This window comes from Tyto alba, unplaced genomic scaffold (genome assembly GCF_018691265.1).
Source record: "Tyto alba isolate M040663 unplaced genomic scaffold, T.alba_DEE_v4.0 Super-Scaffold_1000006, whole genome shotgun sequence".
NCBI lineage: Eukaryota > Metazoa > Chordata > Aves > Strigiformes > Tytonidae > Tyto > Tyto alba.
Window position 1 is genome coordinate 24761363 of NW_024881272.1, and position 20365 is coordinate 24781727.

Consider the following 20365-nt stretch of genomic DNA (forward strand, 5'->3'; position numbering starts at 1 on the left):
AACAGGATGCAACAATCATCAGAAATGCAACGTCAAGTTTATGCCTAGAGATACTGCGGGAGCCATGGGGAAAGAAGAAAAAGCCAAATCTGTCCAGTTCACATTGGTTGGCCAGAGATGGCTCAGTTGCCACTTTTTTGTTTAAGTGGAACTTTACAGAAGCTCACCAGAAAAATGTATATTTAACTGCAATTTAAAATAAACAAACCGACACCAACAAGCCTGGAGAACAGCAGGATCTTTTGAAGGACTCTCAGTGCAGTCACAAACCCATCCAAAGCTGTCTCCTCTGTGCTACTGGATGCCCACACCTTGCTGGACAGATAACTACCACATCATCATCTTCATGCCACCATGCAGAGCGCCCTGTGGCACGACTCCCAGCACGTACACCAGGATTTGGCCCCGGGCACTCACCCTCGCCAACCTCCAGTAGGCTCCCATCCTCACCACCAAAACCACAGCCTCTGTGCTCACGGATAGTTTCTTGCAAGCATTGTGCATCAGAAAGGCGGCTTCCCGTTCCTTGGTAGGGAAGTCTTCCAAACTCCAAGAACACGAGCTGTAATCTTGGCAGAAAGGGACGCGCGTATAAAAATCACCACTCTGTCAAAACAGAAAAATAATGCAGAAGCTGATCTGTGCACATTAATCCGCTGCAGTCATGAGGAGACAATTTCCCTGTAAAAAGTCATACATTAAAAGGAAAAAAAAAAAAAAAAGGGGGGGGGGGAAAGAAAAAAGATTAATGTGACTTTGAAATATCACAAGCACCGTTTATCTTCCTCCTGCCACCACAGGTTTCTTGGTGTATTTTTTTTTCTTTTTTCTCTTTTTTTTTTTTTTTAATACAAAGAGCCTTAAAATCTACTGCGAATAGAGCCTTCTGCCTCAGATGTGCAAACATAGGTGCATTACAGTATAGCAAAAATATAAATATAGTACCACCTGCTCTCAGTATACAACCTTAACATTTTTAATTAATTCAATTAAAAAAAACCCACAGTTGTTTTGCACTGGCATAACCTTCTAACCACATTCAGAGTAGATGCATGCTTCTCGGAGATCCTACTTATGATAGCAATTTGGTCACACACAAAGTTCAGTTCTTGGTCCTTCTGTGTCAGCATGGAAGCTGAATGCAAAATATTGCTTACCGATATACATTTAGGAACAGACACAGAGCTCAGGCCGTGTCATGGACATGACCAGAAATTCAAGTGAGCATCCCTTTTCTATAGCATGATTAAAAGATTTTGCCAGTTAAAAAAATTAAAATAAGTCAGGTTCAATCTATGTAACATGAAGACGACATTCACGCTTAAAACTGAGGTGAATTGTGTGAACTCAGCCTTTGGCAATCCTGAAACAAATGAGCTCACCATACCATTTATATTCTCATTTTCCTTTTACACATATCCCATAGATCATAAATATACATTAATAACTGTAACAGTCAAAGTTTACATTCGGCTGTAACATTTAGGATCAATACTCTTCAAATGACCTTTAATAGTAATGAGCTGCCATAACACTGTCTTGCAGACATTAAATTTTTATTAGAAATACTTTATTACAAAGGTTCAAACCTGTCTCCATGCTCTTGTGCACCCATACAAATATTCTACCACTATGATATTTTTCCTTGACAAAAAAACAGCAGGTCTTCCAAGGTTTTTGAAAAAATATGCAGTGTGGAGGCTTTAGATATTTCACATTTTCAGATGTGGGGTTTTTTTTTCTTCTTGTTTTTTAATCAGAACCCATGAGCCAGGGGTTGGAAAATCATCCCCTTTTCAAAGTGATAAATAGGAATTGTTCCCACGTGGCTTGAACAGGACAGGACTGAGCTCCCGATTACCATAAGCCCTCAATTGGAGGGGGTGGAGGAGGTGGGAGAAGCTGATGCCCCGAGGCAAGGTGCCCCAGGGCAGCATCACCTCCTGGCCCTGCAGACCACCCCCAGCTCCCCAAGGAAGCCAGCCAGAGGCTCAGCTCCACTCCTGCCTCAGGTCCGTGGGGACCCCCCCATCAGAACAGGTCCTGCTCAAACAGCTCCAGCCACCTGAAAAGCGAAAAACAGAAAGATGGGGGGGCAACAACAACAAAAAAATGGAAAACATCTAGTCAAGATCCAGTATCTCCTTAATATTTTTTTTTAATGACTAGTCAAGTTCAAAGTCAGATCACGTCCACATTTCACTGCCTACTTTAAGAATTAAAAATAATTCACAGGGTGGGGGGCTTGCAGCAATTTATTTCTTCAGTTGCAGATCCTGGACTCAAACTATAGAGAAATTTGATTTTAGCAGAACAATGAAACTGAGTGGATGGAGGTGAAGTCAAACAAAGGAAGCACAGGGGAAAACCATAAGAATATTTCTCTGCATTGTTATTAGATGCCACCTCTAAGAGTTGCAAATTAAACACACTCAAGGCAGCACCATATATTGCTGTCCTTTGAAGAACGTGCCTTGGCTCAGCACAGACACCAGACTGCTACAAGGAGCTCATACCTGACCGGGAGGGTTAGCAAAAGCACATTGCCACATTTCATTCTGAATTTCTTGGGACTCTTGACTCTTAAGAAACATTTCAATTTTGCCTCTCTTGTTCATGCTGGTCTAGAGCTTAGTCTCTAAAAAAGCGTTTTGTGATTTCCAAACCGCTTTCTAAACAGCAGTGATCAAATCGGAGGGGGGCACCCGTGTAAAAGCACTGGGAAAAGGCAGAAAAGCTGATCGATCAATATTTGCACTCCCCAACCCCATGATTTTTAGGGAGATGCTCTGAAACCACAGCAAATATCTTTTCAATTCCTTTGGAGAGGATCCTCCTTTCCAGTGGCGGTACCAGGAGAGCAGGCAGCGAGCCGGCAGCATGCACTCTCCTCAGCAGAAGGCAAACCACATCCCCCTACCTTCCCGCACCCCCCATCTGAGTCAGGGTGGTGGCAGCCCCTTGCCGCAACCCCCATCTCTCCATTGGTTCTTGCAGCGGCTCATTAGGGTGGAGAAAGGCTTCAGTGCATCATCTCTGCAGGTTTGTCGAGGGCTGATCCGCGACGGGTAATTCCCAGTGCTTAATGACCTGAGACCAGCCAAGGCAGAGGCAAATGGGAAGGGGAATCTTCTCATTTGTTACCCATCCCCACATCCCGATAAAAAGAATGATTACACTTTTAAGTTCAAACAATTCCCTGCAGTTGTAGCCATGTCATATCTAGATTGTCTAATTTACATGCATATTCATAATCCCTGTGTATTTAATTAAATTCTTCAATCCCTGGAGTGTCTTTCCTAAACAATAGTAATTTATCTTGCACAGATAAGAGTGCCCTCGATTTATTCCACTCTGTAGCTAACAGCATTTCCTTCTGATCGAGGCTAGGAACCAAACTTGAACAGAGGGAATCTTTGAATATATTTAAATTGCAAGATTAGGCTGCTTCGCTTTCTTTCTCTCTCACCCCAAGTCACCCTTTTAAATAATAAACACTTTCTCCTGAGCTCCGAGGAAAACCTTTCACCCAACCTCCTGATAACAGCTACATGCTCCAAATGCAAAAACGCTGCCCAAGACCCATGTTGCAAGGAGATCTCACAGACTTCAGCATCATGAGCTACCAAGCAGCAGGGGTTGTACCCAGCGTGGTCCATGGGACATCCTCTGCACACACGTTTCACCCCTAGCTCCATTGCAGCCCACAGCAAACAAGCCACATGGTAAAAAGTCATAGCCAGGAGGACGAAGAGCCCTTCATCTTTCCAGCAAATATCCCTACACTAGGGGCTATTCCTCGATGGATAACCTCAGGCATTGTGGAGAGGGCCAGACAATGTACCACACACCCCGAGATGAGGCAGCCCTTCAGAGAGACACCTCCTCCAGACCGCTAACCCTGTTCAAATATTAGCACAGGGAATTTAACTCAGCCTGTAATTAGAAAAGCGTTAAAATATTTAGCCAAGTCAGATCACCAAAAAGATCACGACAGGGAAAGGAAGAGACTGGTGCTACATCCCATTTTTTGATTACATAGTTCTCCCACCCCATTAAATCCACAGCTCTTAATAGCTTTGGTTCCCTCTCCCAAACCTCAGCCTGTGGCTCCAGGATGGTGTTGAAATAGGGTGAAGAAGTGCTGGCGTTTCCAAAAATCTCTTTGGCCCCACCAGCTCTGCATCCCAGAGCTGTGCTGGCAGTCCCTGACAGGGGAGCAGCCATCCCACTGCCTGCGCAGCTACACCTCGAGGAGACTTCGGGATAATCTGCAGGAGGTGTGAGGCCAGGGCTGCCCTCACAAGCCATCTCCTTCTGCATCCGCATTGCAGCAGAGGGCCAGGGCAGCCCTTCGGCTGGAGGGGCTGCTCACAACCAGGGAAGCATCCCTCTGCTCCAGCCCAGTTTCTTAATCTTCTCCCCAGGCATCTGCTGCTGGCCACTGCCAGACACAGAGGAACCCAGCCTCTGTTCCCAGTCAAACTCTCAAAGCCTTTGGAGATGCTATCACTATTAATGAAAATAGGGTCAGGATCCTGCTGGCAGCTCCTTCCTGAGCTGCAGCATCACCCATGCTGTAGGGGCAGCACTATGAAAGCCCTTAGGAACAGGACTTCTGGGACTCAGTGATGGGCAGGCTCTGAGCCACTGCCACTAATCCCGCTCTGGAGTAAAACCAACATCCTCCTACCTGGGTGTCTGCACCCTAGGCAACCCCATCCTCCAGTTTCACAGACAACTGCATCTACCAGTCCCTCCTCTGGGCCATCCCCATGGCCACCGGTCCCTTAACTTTGCCACATCACCTCTTCGCAGCCATGGCTTAACAGCCACAGCCTTATGCAGCAGTGCCGAACTAACACCACAAAGAGTCCCTACCCTTCACAGTTAGTTGCTCCTCCCCTTGATCAATAACAGGAGGAGCAATGGACAAGGAGGGCAGTGGTCTCCTTCCGCGCTGGAGCTGGACCTGGCACTGCCCTGAACGGGAAGGGGCTCGTGCGGCCACGCTGCCCCATTAACGCCGGGCTCAGGACCCGGCAGAGCCCACAGGACAGTGAGGTGCTGTCCTCCACCCGTGACGTGGGGCCTGCCCGCTGATACAGCCTGCCATTGCCAAATCCTCTTCCCCAGGAATTCGTAACTGGATTCAGACATTCCCAGCCTGTTACTTATTTCAATGCTTTCAGCCCTCCACAGTACAGGGACATCCTGTCTTAAACCTGCCGAGCCTCATGCCAAGAGGACATCTGCTTGGAAGGCGGCCCCTCCGGCTCACCCGGCCCTGGAGGGCTGCCTTCCCGTCTCTGCAAGATCCCAAACATATCCTTGCACCCAACAAAGTGAAGCCAGTTCACAGCAGAGCCAGGAGCAAGAAAAGCCGCTCAAGGCAAACCACAGTTCCCATTTCCACTTCAGAAGCTTTGCAAGATTTTGAGATCTTGGAAACATTTTCTTCCTACTCAGGGCATTTTTAGGTTAATGGTTCATCAAACCTCACAGTCCAGGAAACCTTAGTGTGGCTGACCAGTGTGTGGGTGTGGGGATGGGTGAGGGTAAAAAAAAAAAAAAAAAAAAATCCAAACAGCCCTCTCGGGCACCAGTCCTTCCCATAGGGCTCAAACCACAGGCTCTGGGCTGAGTTAGGAGCCACCAGAAACAAGCCAACAAGCCAGGCAGGCAGGCAAGGGAAGACCTCACTGCTGCCTTGTGCCTCCTTCAGATACGGGGAACTCAGACAGCTAACGATCACACACGGAAAGCATCAATCTCCCATTTGGGATGCTCTCAGAAACACGGCATCCCCATGTGAGGGGCAGTCGTGACTGCTAAGCCCCTCTGCAAACCCCCAGGGGTGCTGGGTGACACCAGCAGTGCCGGGTGACAATGCCATCCAAAGAGGAAACAGGCAACATCTGAACTCTGTCTGCCCAGGAGCAGGTCTCCAGCGTGGCATAGCCCTGATTTCCCGCACTGACTTCATTTGACTTGATCCTTTTTGCCTAAGTCTTATTTCACATGCACTACTCAAGCACAAAAAAGAACAAAGCATCGGTGTTATTGGGAAGAGCCCTTGGTACCCAGAAGCTCACCCTTCTTGAAAAACTAGTGCTTTCAAGCAAAAGCTCCCCATTTGGACTATTCCCACGAAGTCATTCCACCACACCATCTACCCTCTTTTCTATATTGAAAGTAGAAGAGCTGAGCCATGGTTTGGAACATCTAATCATTCATCTTTATCTTGTCCAGTTTTTGTAAGTTTTTATGATTTTCCATGGCCTAAGTAACAGGAGATTTTTATCACAACACACAGAAAGACAACGGAGCAAAATTTCTCTTTAATCCCTCTCCCAGCAAGCACAACACCCATCATAACACACTTCCAGCTCCCCTTCTGCCCCTCAGATACCCCACGGGGAAGGCAGCCAACCGTGAGCCACTGGCAAATAACCTCCAGCTTAAGCAAGGCACAAGGCATGGCAATCTTTCAAAGTTAAGGTGCTGAATTTTAGAGATAATGGATGTTTGCACTGTATGAGGGCTGTGATACAAAGTGGACAGAGCGATGCACCTGAAGATACCCACTCTTTCCACACGCCCCCAGCAATGTGGTCAGGAGGTGACCAGAAACCATCTTTTCCCAAATAACCAGCAACTTCCAAACTGGGAAGCAAACATTTGCTCCCAGTATGCCTCACCAGAATGGGAACAGCCTGACCTTGCCAGACACCTCCTCATCCACCCCAACCCTAAAGCAGCAGAAAGCAAGGACGCGTGCTGATCTTCACCGTCCGTTTGGTGAGGTGGTTTCAGAAGCCGCTCTCCTTGCGCCACAGAGTGCTGTAGGCAGGTTTTAACAGCAAGGTGCTGTGTCCCTGCTCTGAAACCAGCAACGTCAAACCACTGTCTGAACATGCTTCTTGATCTCAAAAAAAAAAAAAAAAACAAAACAAACAAAAACTGGCTGCTATCAAGCACACCTGAGGGGGCTTTAGCCAAAAAAACATGAATTTTATGTAGTGGGATAAGGTTCGTGAAGCTGAAGCAGACTGAATGAAACTCATTAGAAGTAAGAGATGGAGACAGCTCTAGGAAAGGGAGGCAATGCACATTTTCATGCCATCTAGGAGGCTCTGGAAAAGAGCAACGGTGCTAAGCTCCACTGCACCATTTCAGAGGGCATAGCTTAAAAGCACTCCAAACCCCACTGCTCATTTTTGATCATCCTCACAAGCACCTGCTTTGCGCCTCTTCTTGGTAATATTTTCCACAGTGGGAAGCAAGCGAACAGAAGCAGCACACCACAAGCCACCGAGTTCACCATCACACTGGGTCACACATTGGTCACAGTTCCTCTCCACCTAAACCTGCAGGAGCTCTTAGGGTCCAACCTCATCATGAGCCAAAGGGGTGGAAGAGCACACTTCATCACCCCACTCACCACCTTTCAAAGCCGGTATCTGCTTAAAACAGACCATGCACTCTTTCCTCACCCATCCTCCAGTCTCCAGAAGTTCTCTCCTAACACAACAGGTCAAGCAACACAGCAGAAGCCACCATGAGAAGAGGTGGCTGGGGACCACACTAGGCCCTGATGCCCTCCAAGTGCACTAAAAACCACCTGTCAACGATGCCAGCTGAACTTAGAGACAGTCAACCTGCTGAGACCCCCCAGTCTCAGTCCAGGTCTTCAGAGAGCTTGGCCAACCTCAACAACTTCCCATAACAACATTTCCAAAGTGGAGTTTACAGCCTGATCTTTCGCCTTTGAGGCCAGATGTCCCTTGTTTTAGCAAGTATGTCAAATATGGCTAGTCCACAGTCTATGGATCAAATAAGGCAGGCTTAAAAGAGTGGAGACTCAGGACGGAGGAGGTATTTCCCAACTGGAAAAAAACAAATATAAGGTTTACCTCAAAACATAATAGAGGACAAATTAAAAAGGAAAACCATAAAATACTTGCCCAACCCCTTTTTTTAATTCTTACATCTACTGCTTTACAGTAAAGTTTCATCTACTGTGTATAATTACATGTATGTTCCATGATTCTATTCTATACATATTTCTTTGAGACTTATCTGCACAGTTTTCAACCCCAAAGAAGTTTTAACTGGAAAAAAATCTGCAGTAAGAGCATCACCTCACACGTAAAGGTCTCAGATAGTGCAATGTCAACAGGGGAAAGTTTCAGCCCGTGGTCTGCACCCGTGCAAGGAAGGCAGCAAGAACACACCAGCCTACCGCTGCTCACCTTCAGCTCCCCGCAGGGCCCTGCAGCTCCAGGAACATTTTCAATTTGGAAATCGGTTGCAACTCCTTGACCCAAAGCACTTCAAGAACCAGAGGCAGCAGTATCAATACCGCCCGGCGTTCCTGTCACCGTGCTGGCTCTGGCTGCCTGGGCCACCTCCTGCTCCCAGGCGGCAGAAACGCTGCAGAGGGGTTTGCAGCAGACAACGTGGCAGCCTTACCTGGAGTAAGGGTGAGGGGACCTGGGGACAGGCCATTCCTATGCACAGCGTGTTCGGACACCGAACGGCAACCGAACGCTACCTGCTGCCTCCCAACCCACTGCCCTCGCTCTTCCTACAGCGGCCCCAGATGCCACAGGCACCTCTCCCATCCAAGATGCTTGGCAGCTCTGCTGAGCTCCTTCAAACCCCGTGGACACTCTTGTACCGAACGGCCAGGGCTACAGGGCATCCCCTGGCCAGCTCTGCAGATCACACGTTCAGGACCATGCTACACTACAGCGAGCCCAGGGCAAAGCCCAGCAGGTTGCCCAGAACAACCCCATGCTCATCCTGCCCCAACTCCTCCTGCAAAACACAAAGCAGCCTTTCTGACATTTGCTAGGAAAAGATGAAGCTTGCTTGGGCTTTCCTGATCCATGAAAGGGTTTCTTAGAGATGAGAAACAAAAGAGAGAGACAAGGCCACTGATTCCAGCAGTCCAAACATAACAGTACAGGCCTTAAAAAGCTCCAAGAGCAGCAGGTCCGGGACATGAACATGACCCAGATAGCCAAGAGCGAGCAGATAACATGAGTGGGAGAAGGGTAGGAGCAGACTAGCCTATGGGCAAAGGGGATACCCTCAATTTGCAATCACAGCCCCATACTAATTGTTTTGGCAAAAAGGAAATCTCAAGCTCATTTAGATCATGGTGCAACTCCTGAAACCCTAGCATCCACTCCCCTCACATGCCATCACACTTTGTAATTAAGCACTTAAAACGTGCATAAGGAGGGAAGGAAACTGCCTCCACTTATACAGAAAGAGCCAAATACCTCACGATTTATTAGGATAGAGGAAAGAGCATCACGACTGCAAAGCACCCAAACATCCCATTCCCCTTAGGACCCATGCAGCAGGCACCCTTGGGAGAGGCTGCTCTGCCAGTGTCTCCACCAACCGTGAGGAAAATCAAGGCGATAAGCAATGCTAGACGTCCACCAGCCCAGCTAAGAGGATGAAGCATTTCTCTGGAAACAATCGGGTTCTCTAATAACAGGGCTGCAGCGGCAGCGTGAAAGGGAGGGAGGAGGAGCAGGCGGGGAGAAAGGGACTTGCTGGATATTTATCCCATCCTCATCTTTGTGTTATCAGTACCCCGGTATCAGCATTGTTCAAAATGGCTGCTTAGATGGTTGCCAGCAGCAACAACAGAATCGGTCCATCTGCTGGCATTCTCCCTAATCTATCTCAAACACTCGTCTTCTTTTTAAATGCACGCAGGGGAAAGAAGGAGGAAAAAAAAAAGTCCGCCTTGTACAAAGAAACAGAATCCTCCTATAACAGAGCCTTTTAACTAGATTTTATGCCACCCCTGTTTCCAGGACACACAGACAAAAGTTAATTTTACAATAAAAGAACCAGTGTAAGGTGCTTTTTTGTTATGAGATCAGAAAGCAAATGGAATTTGAATTGTCTGCAGTGGCATGTATCTGACAAAGATTAATTTAAACAGATATTGTCTCTGAAACCAAAGTCCATTGAACGGCTTCACAGCCTATCAACCATGCGAAAGCAACTCCTTCAGCAGCACTGCTGACTCCATCACTTTCTTTAAAAATGGCTTAACCTATTTCTTGTAAGATAAAAGGTCATATATAGTTCTATTTTACAAACCCATAATAGCCAAAGCCACACCAAGCAAGGACAATCAGGGGGAAATAATAACGGGGGGGGGGATTTCCTCCCCCTTCACAGACAGATGCTCAACACTAGCTGGGTGTTTTTCAAAGTACGCCGGTAGCGAGCGGCTGCAGCGCCGCCGAAATGTTTCGACATCCTTAGAATAGAATAAAAACCCCGGGGCCTCTGCAGGTCGCCAGTGCAGGGTGGAGGAGCCCACCCGGGGCGGAGATGCTGCAGCAGGGCAGCTCACCGCGAGCAGCACGGGATGCATTTCTCGCAGGGATGTAAAGCAGTGAGGATGTGGGGAGGAGCAGCCGGGCTGCCAGCTCCCTTGGTCCCTGGGCCAAGCAGGCAGGGGCAGGCAGGAGGGGAGAAGCGCAGCTCCCCAGGGGCTGCTCACCACCACCCCCACCCCCCCCAACCCCTCTCTGAACACTGGGGTATTATTTCTCCTTTTAATCACAAGAAACAGATCTGTGCATGCCATCAGCGGGCTGTGCGGATGGAGACAGCTGCTCAGACTTCAATGGGACATGCACACACAGAGGGGGGAGAAAAAAAAAAAAAAAAAAGCTGCAGAAATCCAAATCCTGCAATTTCTTCCCTTTTTATTTCCAGTTTATAAGGAGCACCGCAGGGAAAATTCTACCAGACAGTTTCAGAGCATTTGATACAGTAACGACCCAGCTTTGGGAAAAGAACGAAGGAGAAGCAAAATAAAAGATGACAGCCAAAAGCACTTTTAATATAGTTTCAGTACTTTCAAGAGAAAGCTTCTGTACACAGAGCAGCCAATGAACTGTTACCAAAATAAACACAACTGGCTTTTAAAAAATTAAAAATTTCTTTTGATTTTCTGTATCATCAGAAAGAGACGAGAATCAACGAGTGAGAGAGAAAATACATTTATTTTTCATCCTCCAGACACACTTCTTTTAATTTGGCACCCAAAGCCATTGTAGTTCATTAATGCAAATTTTATTTATCTCGGGAACCCATTTGTTGCTCTGCCACCCCTTTGACAGGGCACTTGTCTTCATCAAGGCAGCCGCACAGCCACAGCCAGGGCGCAGCACGCAGCACCTTCTGCAATCCCTGCCTTTAAAACCCACATAACACCAACAACCAGTAATGGCTATTATTGGCGTCCTGAGCAGTCACCCACACGCCAGCATCGGCTGAAGGATGGCGGCCAGGGCTACTGGAGGCATCCGGAGTGGAGGCACAGCCTGTCCTGACCTTGCCAAGGTCCCAGACACCGAGTCTCCAGCGTTCCCACGGGGAATCCCTCCCCGCCAGCAGCTGCGAAGGTGCAAAGGCAGCAGCCAGGCAGATACCACGCTGCATCCCACTGAGCAAACCTCAATAACCATTCGTGGGTCTCGGTCAAGCAATCTGGGTGGTGTAGGTGCAGGCAGTTCGTTATGGGCATCCAGCGATAAGCAGGGCATCACAAGGGGGACACGGACCCCTCTCCCCTATTTTAACTCAGGGGCGACGGCAGCAGGACATTTGCAGGCGACAAGCTGGACCAACATATCCACGTGCAACCCTTCCGAGCTGGCATCCCAGAAGATCTGCCTCCTAAGCGCATTCGTGGCTTTAATGATGTGAGAAATGAAGGGGGGGGCAGGAAAAAAAAAAAAAAAAGAAAAAATCCCTGGTGATGTGCACCTAGAATGTGACAAGTAAAAGCCCAGGATTTTGTTAATTTGTGCATTACTTTAAATGCACCATTTTACAAGGACTAACCCCAATCCTGTAGAAAATCCTAAGCCGTAAGCTTGAGACAAAAAAGCAAATGCTCTTAGAATGCAGCGCTAGAAAATCCATTTGGAGAGAAATGTAGTGGTGTCGTGCACAGGTGAATCCTCGGCATTTAATAAAGCACACCTGCCGCACCAACCAAGTGGAAACTATTCATACTTAAACATCAGGATTGAAAAAAAAAAAAAAGCAAAGCCTTTGAAATATTGAATTTTCACTCCAGGGACATTTCATTGTAAAACCATGAAGATACTTTCCCCTCATCCCCCCAATAAGTGATTTTTCAGGACCTGTGCTGTCTGCAAGATTCTATCAAGCCCCTTCCATACTCCCATTGCAAAGGCACAAGAAGTCAAGGGTCAAGCCTGTACATCAAACTCTACCCTTGTGAACGCCAGGCGAGAAATGAAACAGTGCTCAGTTATGCTCTTCTGAGCATGCAGGAGAGCATCCCCAGGGCCTCTGCAGCTCTGCGGGGGGACAGGGAGAGCTCCCCACTGCCATCTCATGTCCTGGCTCCAAAACTGGCTCCATCCAGAAGGTAGACTTGTCTTAAGGCACTTATTAACGTAGCCAGGGTTTGGTGTCTTTGAGTTTTTGCTTTCACCAGAAAACAGATCGATTTCTATTGATGCTGATGCTGGAGAAAGCCAGGACCCAGCAAAGGCAGGAACCAGTTACTCAGAGGAGCTACTTTTTTCCCCCTCCTCTCATCCCCAGAAGACCAGGAATATGACAACTCTAGGACATAACCTCTTCAAGACAGCATCAAATGCAAGTTAGATTATACTACAAGTTCATTTTAATACCCTCGAGATAGCTATTCCACACCCCTGGCTCCTTGCGAAATAAAGTCACCAACACCAGCCACAGATGGGGAGATTGATGAGGAAACAGAGGCTCAACCATCACCTGCCTCCTGCTGCGCAAAGCCAGGAGAGGACCCCAGCACCCACCTTCCCAGGTCTCCAGCAAATTTCATCCACTGCCACACCAGAAGAAACAAGCACTGCAAAGAGACAGGGGAGTAAGCAAAGGCTCCTTCCCCACCACCTCGCCCGGGACATTATGTGAGGTTGGCTCCTCAGAGAGTGGCCAGAGGAAGAGAACTCAAAGCCTCATACCCCCGGGAGAAACAGCAACACCCCTACATCTCCAGAAGTCAATTCACCTGCTTCAAGCACAAAGCATCATCATGCAGCAACAAGCCTTGGCCTCTCACCGAAAATCCCTGGTCTTGGCATTTTGAGAAGGTGAAGAGATGCTGATCTTCCAGAAATCCGCACTCATCTCCTCACCTGCATGAGCTCCTCCAGCCTCAAGGGCAATGGGGTGGAAAACCTGCATCACTGCTAAACACAGAGCTGTCCGTGCCACCTAAACGCAAACCCCCTCAAAATTAAATGCAAGCAGAAGGTTGGCCATTGCCGTTCATCAGAGCTAACCCCAGATGGGAGCAGGACACAACCCCAAAACCACCGAAGACTCACCACCTCCCCCATGGACCAGATCCTCCTCCAGGGCTAGGTTCACATATAGGCCAAGGAAACACATAAACCCACAAACTCTTTCTTCCACCCTAATGTTACCAAGGTTATTTTTTTCAATATATATATTTCCAAAAGCTGACACACCACAAGAGGCGATTCACAGCTGAATGTGACTTCACAGAGCTATCTGACAGACAAGCTCATTTAAGTTTTCCAAAAGTCCTATCTGAGGTTAGAGGGACTAATCATAAAACATCTAACATCAAAGCAAGCGTCAAATAACAGCAAAGCACATTCCCCTGCACAAAGCTTCAGAAACAAAGCACGCAGGCACATGTGGTTTATGTTACTGCAGTTTTAGCACAGTTAAATATTTCCTAAAAGATTCCCTCTAGATGCAGGAAAAATTAAAATCTGCTGTGAACGATGCACGAGTTGGAAGCGGAGAAAGCTGGCTTTTCACCTGGGCTAAGCTTTATAAAGCACAGGCAAGCTGAGAATAAACTCCTACTGCCTGCTCAAGCCAGAAACCAGGACTTGCCACATGTGCTCTCTGAAAAATGCTTCAAACCTATTTATTCTTAGAACCAAAACTAAATATTTAATATCTTGTGCTTTATTTTTCAGGTCTCTAGCCTCTTTAAGCTAGTATCATTTTGCCTGGAGTAATTAACCACATAGTTAAAAAGACATCCCAGCTTCAGAGAGTCTGTTTATACTCTTAAAAGACTCAAAAGCCAATAAATAAATCTGCTTGAAAAGGAAAAAAAGTTAAAATTCCAGCTGTCAAAGTCTTCCTAGCTCTCCCTGCACTACCAGCAAGAAACTCTGGTGGTTTTCATCATCTCCAATTCCAGTTTCTCTAATACAGTCCAGAACATGCTCAAGAAACATCTCACCTATGAGGAAGAAGCAATAAACAGATCGTAAGTTTTAAATACCCAATAATCCTTTGTTTTAATTATATATGTTAAGGAAAAAAATAATTAGAAAAGTAAAGAGCTTAATGTTTATTTAAAATGTTCAACAGTTTCCATCATGATAGAGCTAATGAATTTCTGCTGGTCTCTTTCATGTGGTTTGAAGTATTTTAACATATATGGTAGGATAAAGTAAGCTACCCATAAAGAAAAATAAAAGTAAAAATTAATTAGCAAATTGGAAACATGTTGTACAACAACTGCCCCACCCAAAAACTAAGAGGATACAGAAAAATTAAACTCCCTTAGTCCCCCTGAGAGGGGATACTGGGTTTTGATGTGAAAAAAATACATTTCATAACCCACGGCATTCCTTCCAAACCTGCTCCCACTGGATACAGCCTTAAACTTAGACCCAGGAGGAGCCTGATCTTTACATAAAACAAAAGCAACCACAACTGGCCCTAGAGAGCCCAAAATAAACAGCCCTATAAAACAGCACACCACCTAGACTTAAAAACAACTGGATACAAATTTAGGCTCTGCCCAGTACCACAGGGGAGGGAAAACCAAATGCTCACCTAAAAGTGAGCATTTTTGGGGGGGGAATCTGAAAAAAAACTAGAAGTAGTTTTGGAAGAAAAACTAAAAGTTGTTTCAACCATGATAAGGTCATAGGTACCCATCAGTATTTTTACCTCTGAAGCTGCATTTCAACAGGCATCATTACAAATGTACACCAACAGAAGCTGAAAACCGTAGTGTAACAAAAAGCTTTCAAATCAAAACTCCCTCAATTAAAATGCATTTTCAGGTATTATTTACAGGTATCAGGTCTAGCTTAGCCTCTGCTCAGGCAGAAGGCTGTTGAAGCAGGGTCAGAAAATCCCCCATGCCTGGATGTCCAGCCTAATCACAGCACTGGGAACCATGGGAAGGTACCCAGGACTGCCCTGCAAATCATCAGATAAAACATCCAGAATTAATTGCAGGTTTGAAAAAAACAGGCTCCCTCCAAGTGTTTACAAAGCCAGTGCATTTTAAAGCTTCATTGTTACTCTAACAGCAAAAGTAAATTCTGCCTATGTACTTATGGCTGGACTGCATACCTCCCGTCAGGGCACAAAGGCTTATCTGCGGGTAAGCAGCACACACCATATAGGTTCCTAAGTGACTGGTTACAACTCAAAGAACAACACAAAGCCCGATGCTTCCTCTCATGAGTAATCATAAAAGAAATTAAAAAGGAGAACTCCCACCTAAAATTGCCACGGACACTCGCCCACCCACCGGCAGCTATGACGAGTCGAGGGCAAACCGTATTATATCGTACTGGGGAGCGCAGGCGAGAAACATGAATTTGTTCTGCTGGATCACAGCCTACTGTCAAAATCCACCAAAGGTCTTTTCTCTCTCCAAAAACCCAAGAGATAATGGTGTAAAAACTTTTGTTCATAAATATTTATGCAAGTGAACTTGTTAAAAATTAACCGCCGTCATTAAAGGTTTTGTATCCTTTAGGATTCCCGGCATGCAGTGCAGTTGCATGCTTTATATTAAGCCTGGCATTTCTGCATTCCTTTCCTGCATGCTTTTGTCATTTGTCTAAAAATTAAAAGAAAAAAAAAAAAAAAACACCCACACACCACACACACACAAAGACGGGATCTGTACACATAATAATAAAGCAGTTTTTAAGAAGACAAAGATGCCTGTGTTCAACATCCAAGATCTTTCTTTGAGCAGGGGAAAAAAAAAAAAAAAAAATCAATTTAATGACTCCAGTGAGATCAGGGTTTAAGCCTCGTTTAAGTTTTACTAAGCATGAAGGAATTATTGGTTGATAATGTGGCATATATGCTTTTTTCAGATCTGCCAGCTTTGTAAGCACAAGAGAGTTGGAGCCCGAAGCAGTTTGTACCCACAAGTACAACCCTCACCCCTCCACACCATCTTCCATCTCCAGAAGGTCATTCCTCTTGGATTTTGGCTTTCAATTTTTCAAAGAGATTTTTCCAACCACAGAGAGAAGGAATTTCACATCCGTACTATCCTTATTTTTTCACAGGTCTGAGTCAGAAACACAACTGTACAAACATCTGATCTTTATTAACAGCAAATCTCAACTGTGCAAACCTCAGGTCGTGACGCCGGGAGCTGGCGGTGTCCATTAAAGAGATCCTTAGAGGGGAACAGTAGTTTTGATTTAGAGCTGGTGAGCATCAAGTAAGCCAGAGTTGGGGTTTTATTTTTTTCCAAGACATAATGGTTCCCATATAAGCTGACAACCAAGTTCCTATCTTAATTGCAAACACACACACACAGCCACAAAGTGTTTGTGTCTCCGGTGGCTGGAGCTCTTCCACCTCACCTTCCAGCAGCATCCGCAGGATGGATGTGGAAAGTTGGCAGAGGACATCTCAGCTATGTCTCCCGCCCGCCCCGGATAAACTTGCAGCTCTTCACAGCCTTTTGTCTGATGTAAATCTTCCTCCCCTAGCTCAGGGCTGCAAGGGACTGCTGTGACAGGACTGCTCCGGGGACAAAAAGAGGGGTGTCCGGCCCCGCATCACCCACCCGCTGCCGCCCAAAGAGGACCCACACGACAGCCAAGACCCGAAGGCCCCTGCTCCGAAGGCAGACTCCCCTGGTGAGGATCCCGCACGCCCCTTTGGGGCTGTAAAAACAAGAGATAAATCACCCACCGACTTTGCGGCAAGCGCTTCCAGAACATGCTGCTTCATCTAAAAAGCTGACGGTTCGGAGGACAATGGGCACGAGCTCCGATTTCAAAGCTGGGGAGATGGTTTAGACTTGTCAGGGGACATGGAACACCAGAGCCAGGACCATCCTCCCTGTCCTCTGGCTCGCCCAAAGCAGCAGCGGGAAGCGCAGGGGGACGGGGCACGCGTGGTGCCGGGTGCCAGCACTGGCCATCACTTTGGGATGGGGCTGCTCCGCGTGTCCCACAGGCACCTGACCCCAGCACTCACCCAGATCCTTCGCGGCACTGGCTAGAGCCTCATCAGAGCCACGTTTGAAAGATAAGTAAATTTAAAATTTCATCGAAAAAGAAAATTCCTTTGTACAGAACCAGCCCTGGTTTTAGGCAACTGTTACCTCCGTTTCCCACGCCAGCTGCTCACTGCATCCACACCTTGGTGGGCAGGTCAATCAAGCATCGCCCACAGTAAGCTATTATTTTCCCTTCCCTCCTAATTTTAAAGTTCCTGAAGAGCTATTCCTCTCCTTCTAAAAAAATAATTTGTTTTTGAGTTCCAGAGTATTTTAAAGAGAATAATTAATCATCTTAACACAGCCCTTACAAAATGTTAATTCATCCAAAAAAAGGGTATAATCATATACTCGGAGAAAAACCTTTTGTGTTGCAGGAATTTTCATGGCATATCCTCAGAGATGGAAAGAGAATTCTTCTGCTGTCTCCTATTTTCACATCTCAAATGGAAAAATGTTTTGATAATGCTCTTCTGAATGTAAACTGTACCAAATGGGATTTTTTTTTTTTTTAAGCAGCTTTTTTCCCCAAAAGGAAGGAGGGCTCTTTAAATAAACACAGCCAAACTAACCATTCCTTACAACAAAAACCACCCTCCCTTCACTCATTCACGCCATACCCTGGCACAAGACGAATTTACATTTCGTATTTGCAAAACAAATTCTAGCCTAATGTCATTTTAATGGGAACGCACATTTCAATCACTTCCAATAACAACCAGGAGCGGATTATTTTATGTAAAACACCACAATTTGTTTCTCTTTAAACATATACAGATATAGGGCGGATTTCAGATGGGGACAGGGGCTGGAAGGATGGGGGGGGTGGGAAAGAGGAATAACATTTCCTCTCCAACAATCCCCCCTCTGCCAGCGCACACAAAGCCACCTGCCCATGGAGAGAAAACACGATGCCATTATTCCCACCATCATTCCCACGGCCCCTTCGCCACCGAAGGACAGCGAGAAGGCCGTGCGCACCCGTCCCCGACCCGCGCGTCGCACCAGGCCGCCCAGGGCACCCACCGTCCCCTCCGTCCTCCACCAGCCGGCCCCCCCGAAAGGTGCTGGTGTGGGGTGGCTGGGAAGGGGAAAGCGAGGGGGCAGATGCCCCCCCCCCTCCCCCGCCCCCCGAGATTTTTCCAAAGGGGGAAAGCCCCTGATGGGGAAGACAAAGACAAACGCTCAACGCTGCTACAGAGGTGCATTATGTATATAAAAGCATCTCCCCGTGGAAGGGTCAGGACACCCGTGGGAGCCTGAGTGTGGGTGCTCGGGGGGGGGGGGGGGAGAGGGACCCCGGCGGCGGGGGGGGGAGGGGCAGGTAGGGCTGCGTGCCCTCCATACAAATCCCGGACGGGCGCTTGCGTGGGGGGGGAATGGCTTTATTTTCCCACTCGCAAGGGGCTGGATGGACGGCGTCCACGCTGCGGGCAGCCGCCGGTGACACCGGGGCACACACACTTCTCACCAGGAGGAGGTGGGGGGGGGGGGGGGTGTCACCCCCCCCCCCCCCCCCCACCCCTCTCCAACCCCAAAACCGGCATCTTCCCAGAGGAGCACAGGGCGGTCCCTGCCCCCGGGGCAGGATTTTCCTGTCAAACCACAACCGCGCCAGACAAAAGGCTGGAGTGTTTGGAGGGGATGGCGGGGAGGGGGACGGACACACACACACACACACGCACACGCACACGCCCCCGGGGGCCCCGTCCCGGCACTCACCGACTTGCAGCACGTTGTCCACCGCGCCGGTCTCCAGCAGGCGGATGCCCCGGCGGAAGGGCAGCCCCTCGCCCTGCGGCGCGGCGGGGGCGGCGGCGGGGGCGGCGGGCGGCGGCGGGCCGGCGGCGGGGCTCTCCTCGCCGGCCGGGGCGGGGGCAGCGGCAGCGGCGGAGGGTCCCCCCGCGGCGGCGCCGGCGGGGGACGCGGCGGCGGCGCGGCCGGGCTGGAAGCTGGAGTACATGCAGATCTGCCGTTCGCTGCGGGGGAAGCTCCAGTAGACGATGCGGCGCTGGACGGGCTCGGGGATGCGCTGGAAGCGGCCCTCCACCCGCTCGAAGGCCCAGCTCCCCGCCACCCGCTTGGCCGCCGCGTCCAGCAGCGATTCGGGCTGCAGCAAGCTGCCCGCCCCGCCGCCGCCGCCGCCGCCGCCGCCGCCGCCGCCGCCCCCCGGCCCCGCCGCCGCCGCCGCCGCCGCCGGTCCCCCCGCCGCCGCCCCCGCCGGCCCCGCCGCCGCCGGGCAGCAGCCGGGCAGAGCCGGAGGGGCCCCGCTGGCCCCCGCCCCCGGCCCCGCGCCGGCCCCTGCGGCCCCGGAACGGGGGTGAACGGCCCCGGTGCCCCCCGCCGGGCAGGCCCGGGAGCACAAGCGCTTGGGGCCCGGGGCGCCGGCGGGCAGCGGCGGGCGGAGCAGCTCCTCTCCCTCTCCTCCCTCCGCCATGGCTGCGACCGACTGAGCCGGGCGAGGGGAGGAGAGACGGGGAGGAGGAGGAGGAGGAAGGAGGAGGGGGGGGGGGGGGGGGGACGGGACGAGGCGGGGAGGGGGACGGGGACCGGGGGTGGAGACTGGAGGGGGTGGTTCCGCCGGCCGGGAGCCGGCCCCCGCCGGGGCGGGACGCTCCGCAGCCCCCCCCCGCCCGCCGCCGGACCCCCCACTCCGAGCTGCACCGGGCGGGGTGTCGGCTCCACTGGGCGGGGAGGGGGTGGCCCCCAGGGGTCCTCCCCGGTGCCCTCCTGGCCGTCCCTTCGGGTTTACACCGGGTAGCAGAGCAGAGAGTAACGCCCTACCCTTCAGTGGGCATCAGGGTTTGCTTTTTTCTTTTAAAGCCCTGCAGTAAAGATGCTCATCCCGCACATCACTGCAGCATCCTCGGGTGCAGAGAAAATACCGGGTCCTGTGGCACACTCGGCCTTCGGGAGAGAAGACGAAGGAACACAGGCAGTGCAGGCGCCCGCAGAGCTCTGCTGTGCTCTTAGGTGGGGTCGCATTAAAGCGAGGGCCTTCAGCACATACCGCCCGAGTCGGCAGCCCAA

At 49.3% G+C, this 20365-nt stretch overlaps 1 protein-coding gene across 1 annotated transcript in view; it reads right to left on the reverse strand.

Moving 5' to 3' along the window:
* The window catches only part of ZSWIM5 (zinc finger SWIM-type containing 5), a 98883-nt gene extending 79089 nt beyond the window's left edge, over positions 1–19794 (reverse strand). The window contains exon 1 of the mRNA XM_042786368.1: positions 19058–19794. Coding sequence (XP_042642302.1) covers positions 19058–19772 — 715 coding nt within the window. The 5' untranslated portion in view covers positions 19773–19794. The remainder of the gene's footprint in view (positions 1–19057) is intronic.
* Between the last annotated feature and the right edge of the window lie 571 nt (positions 19795–20365).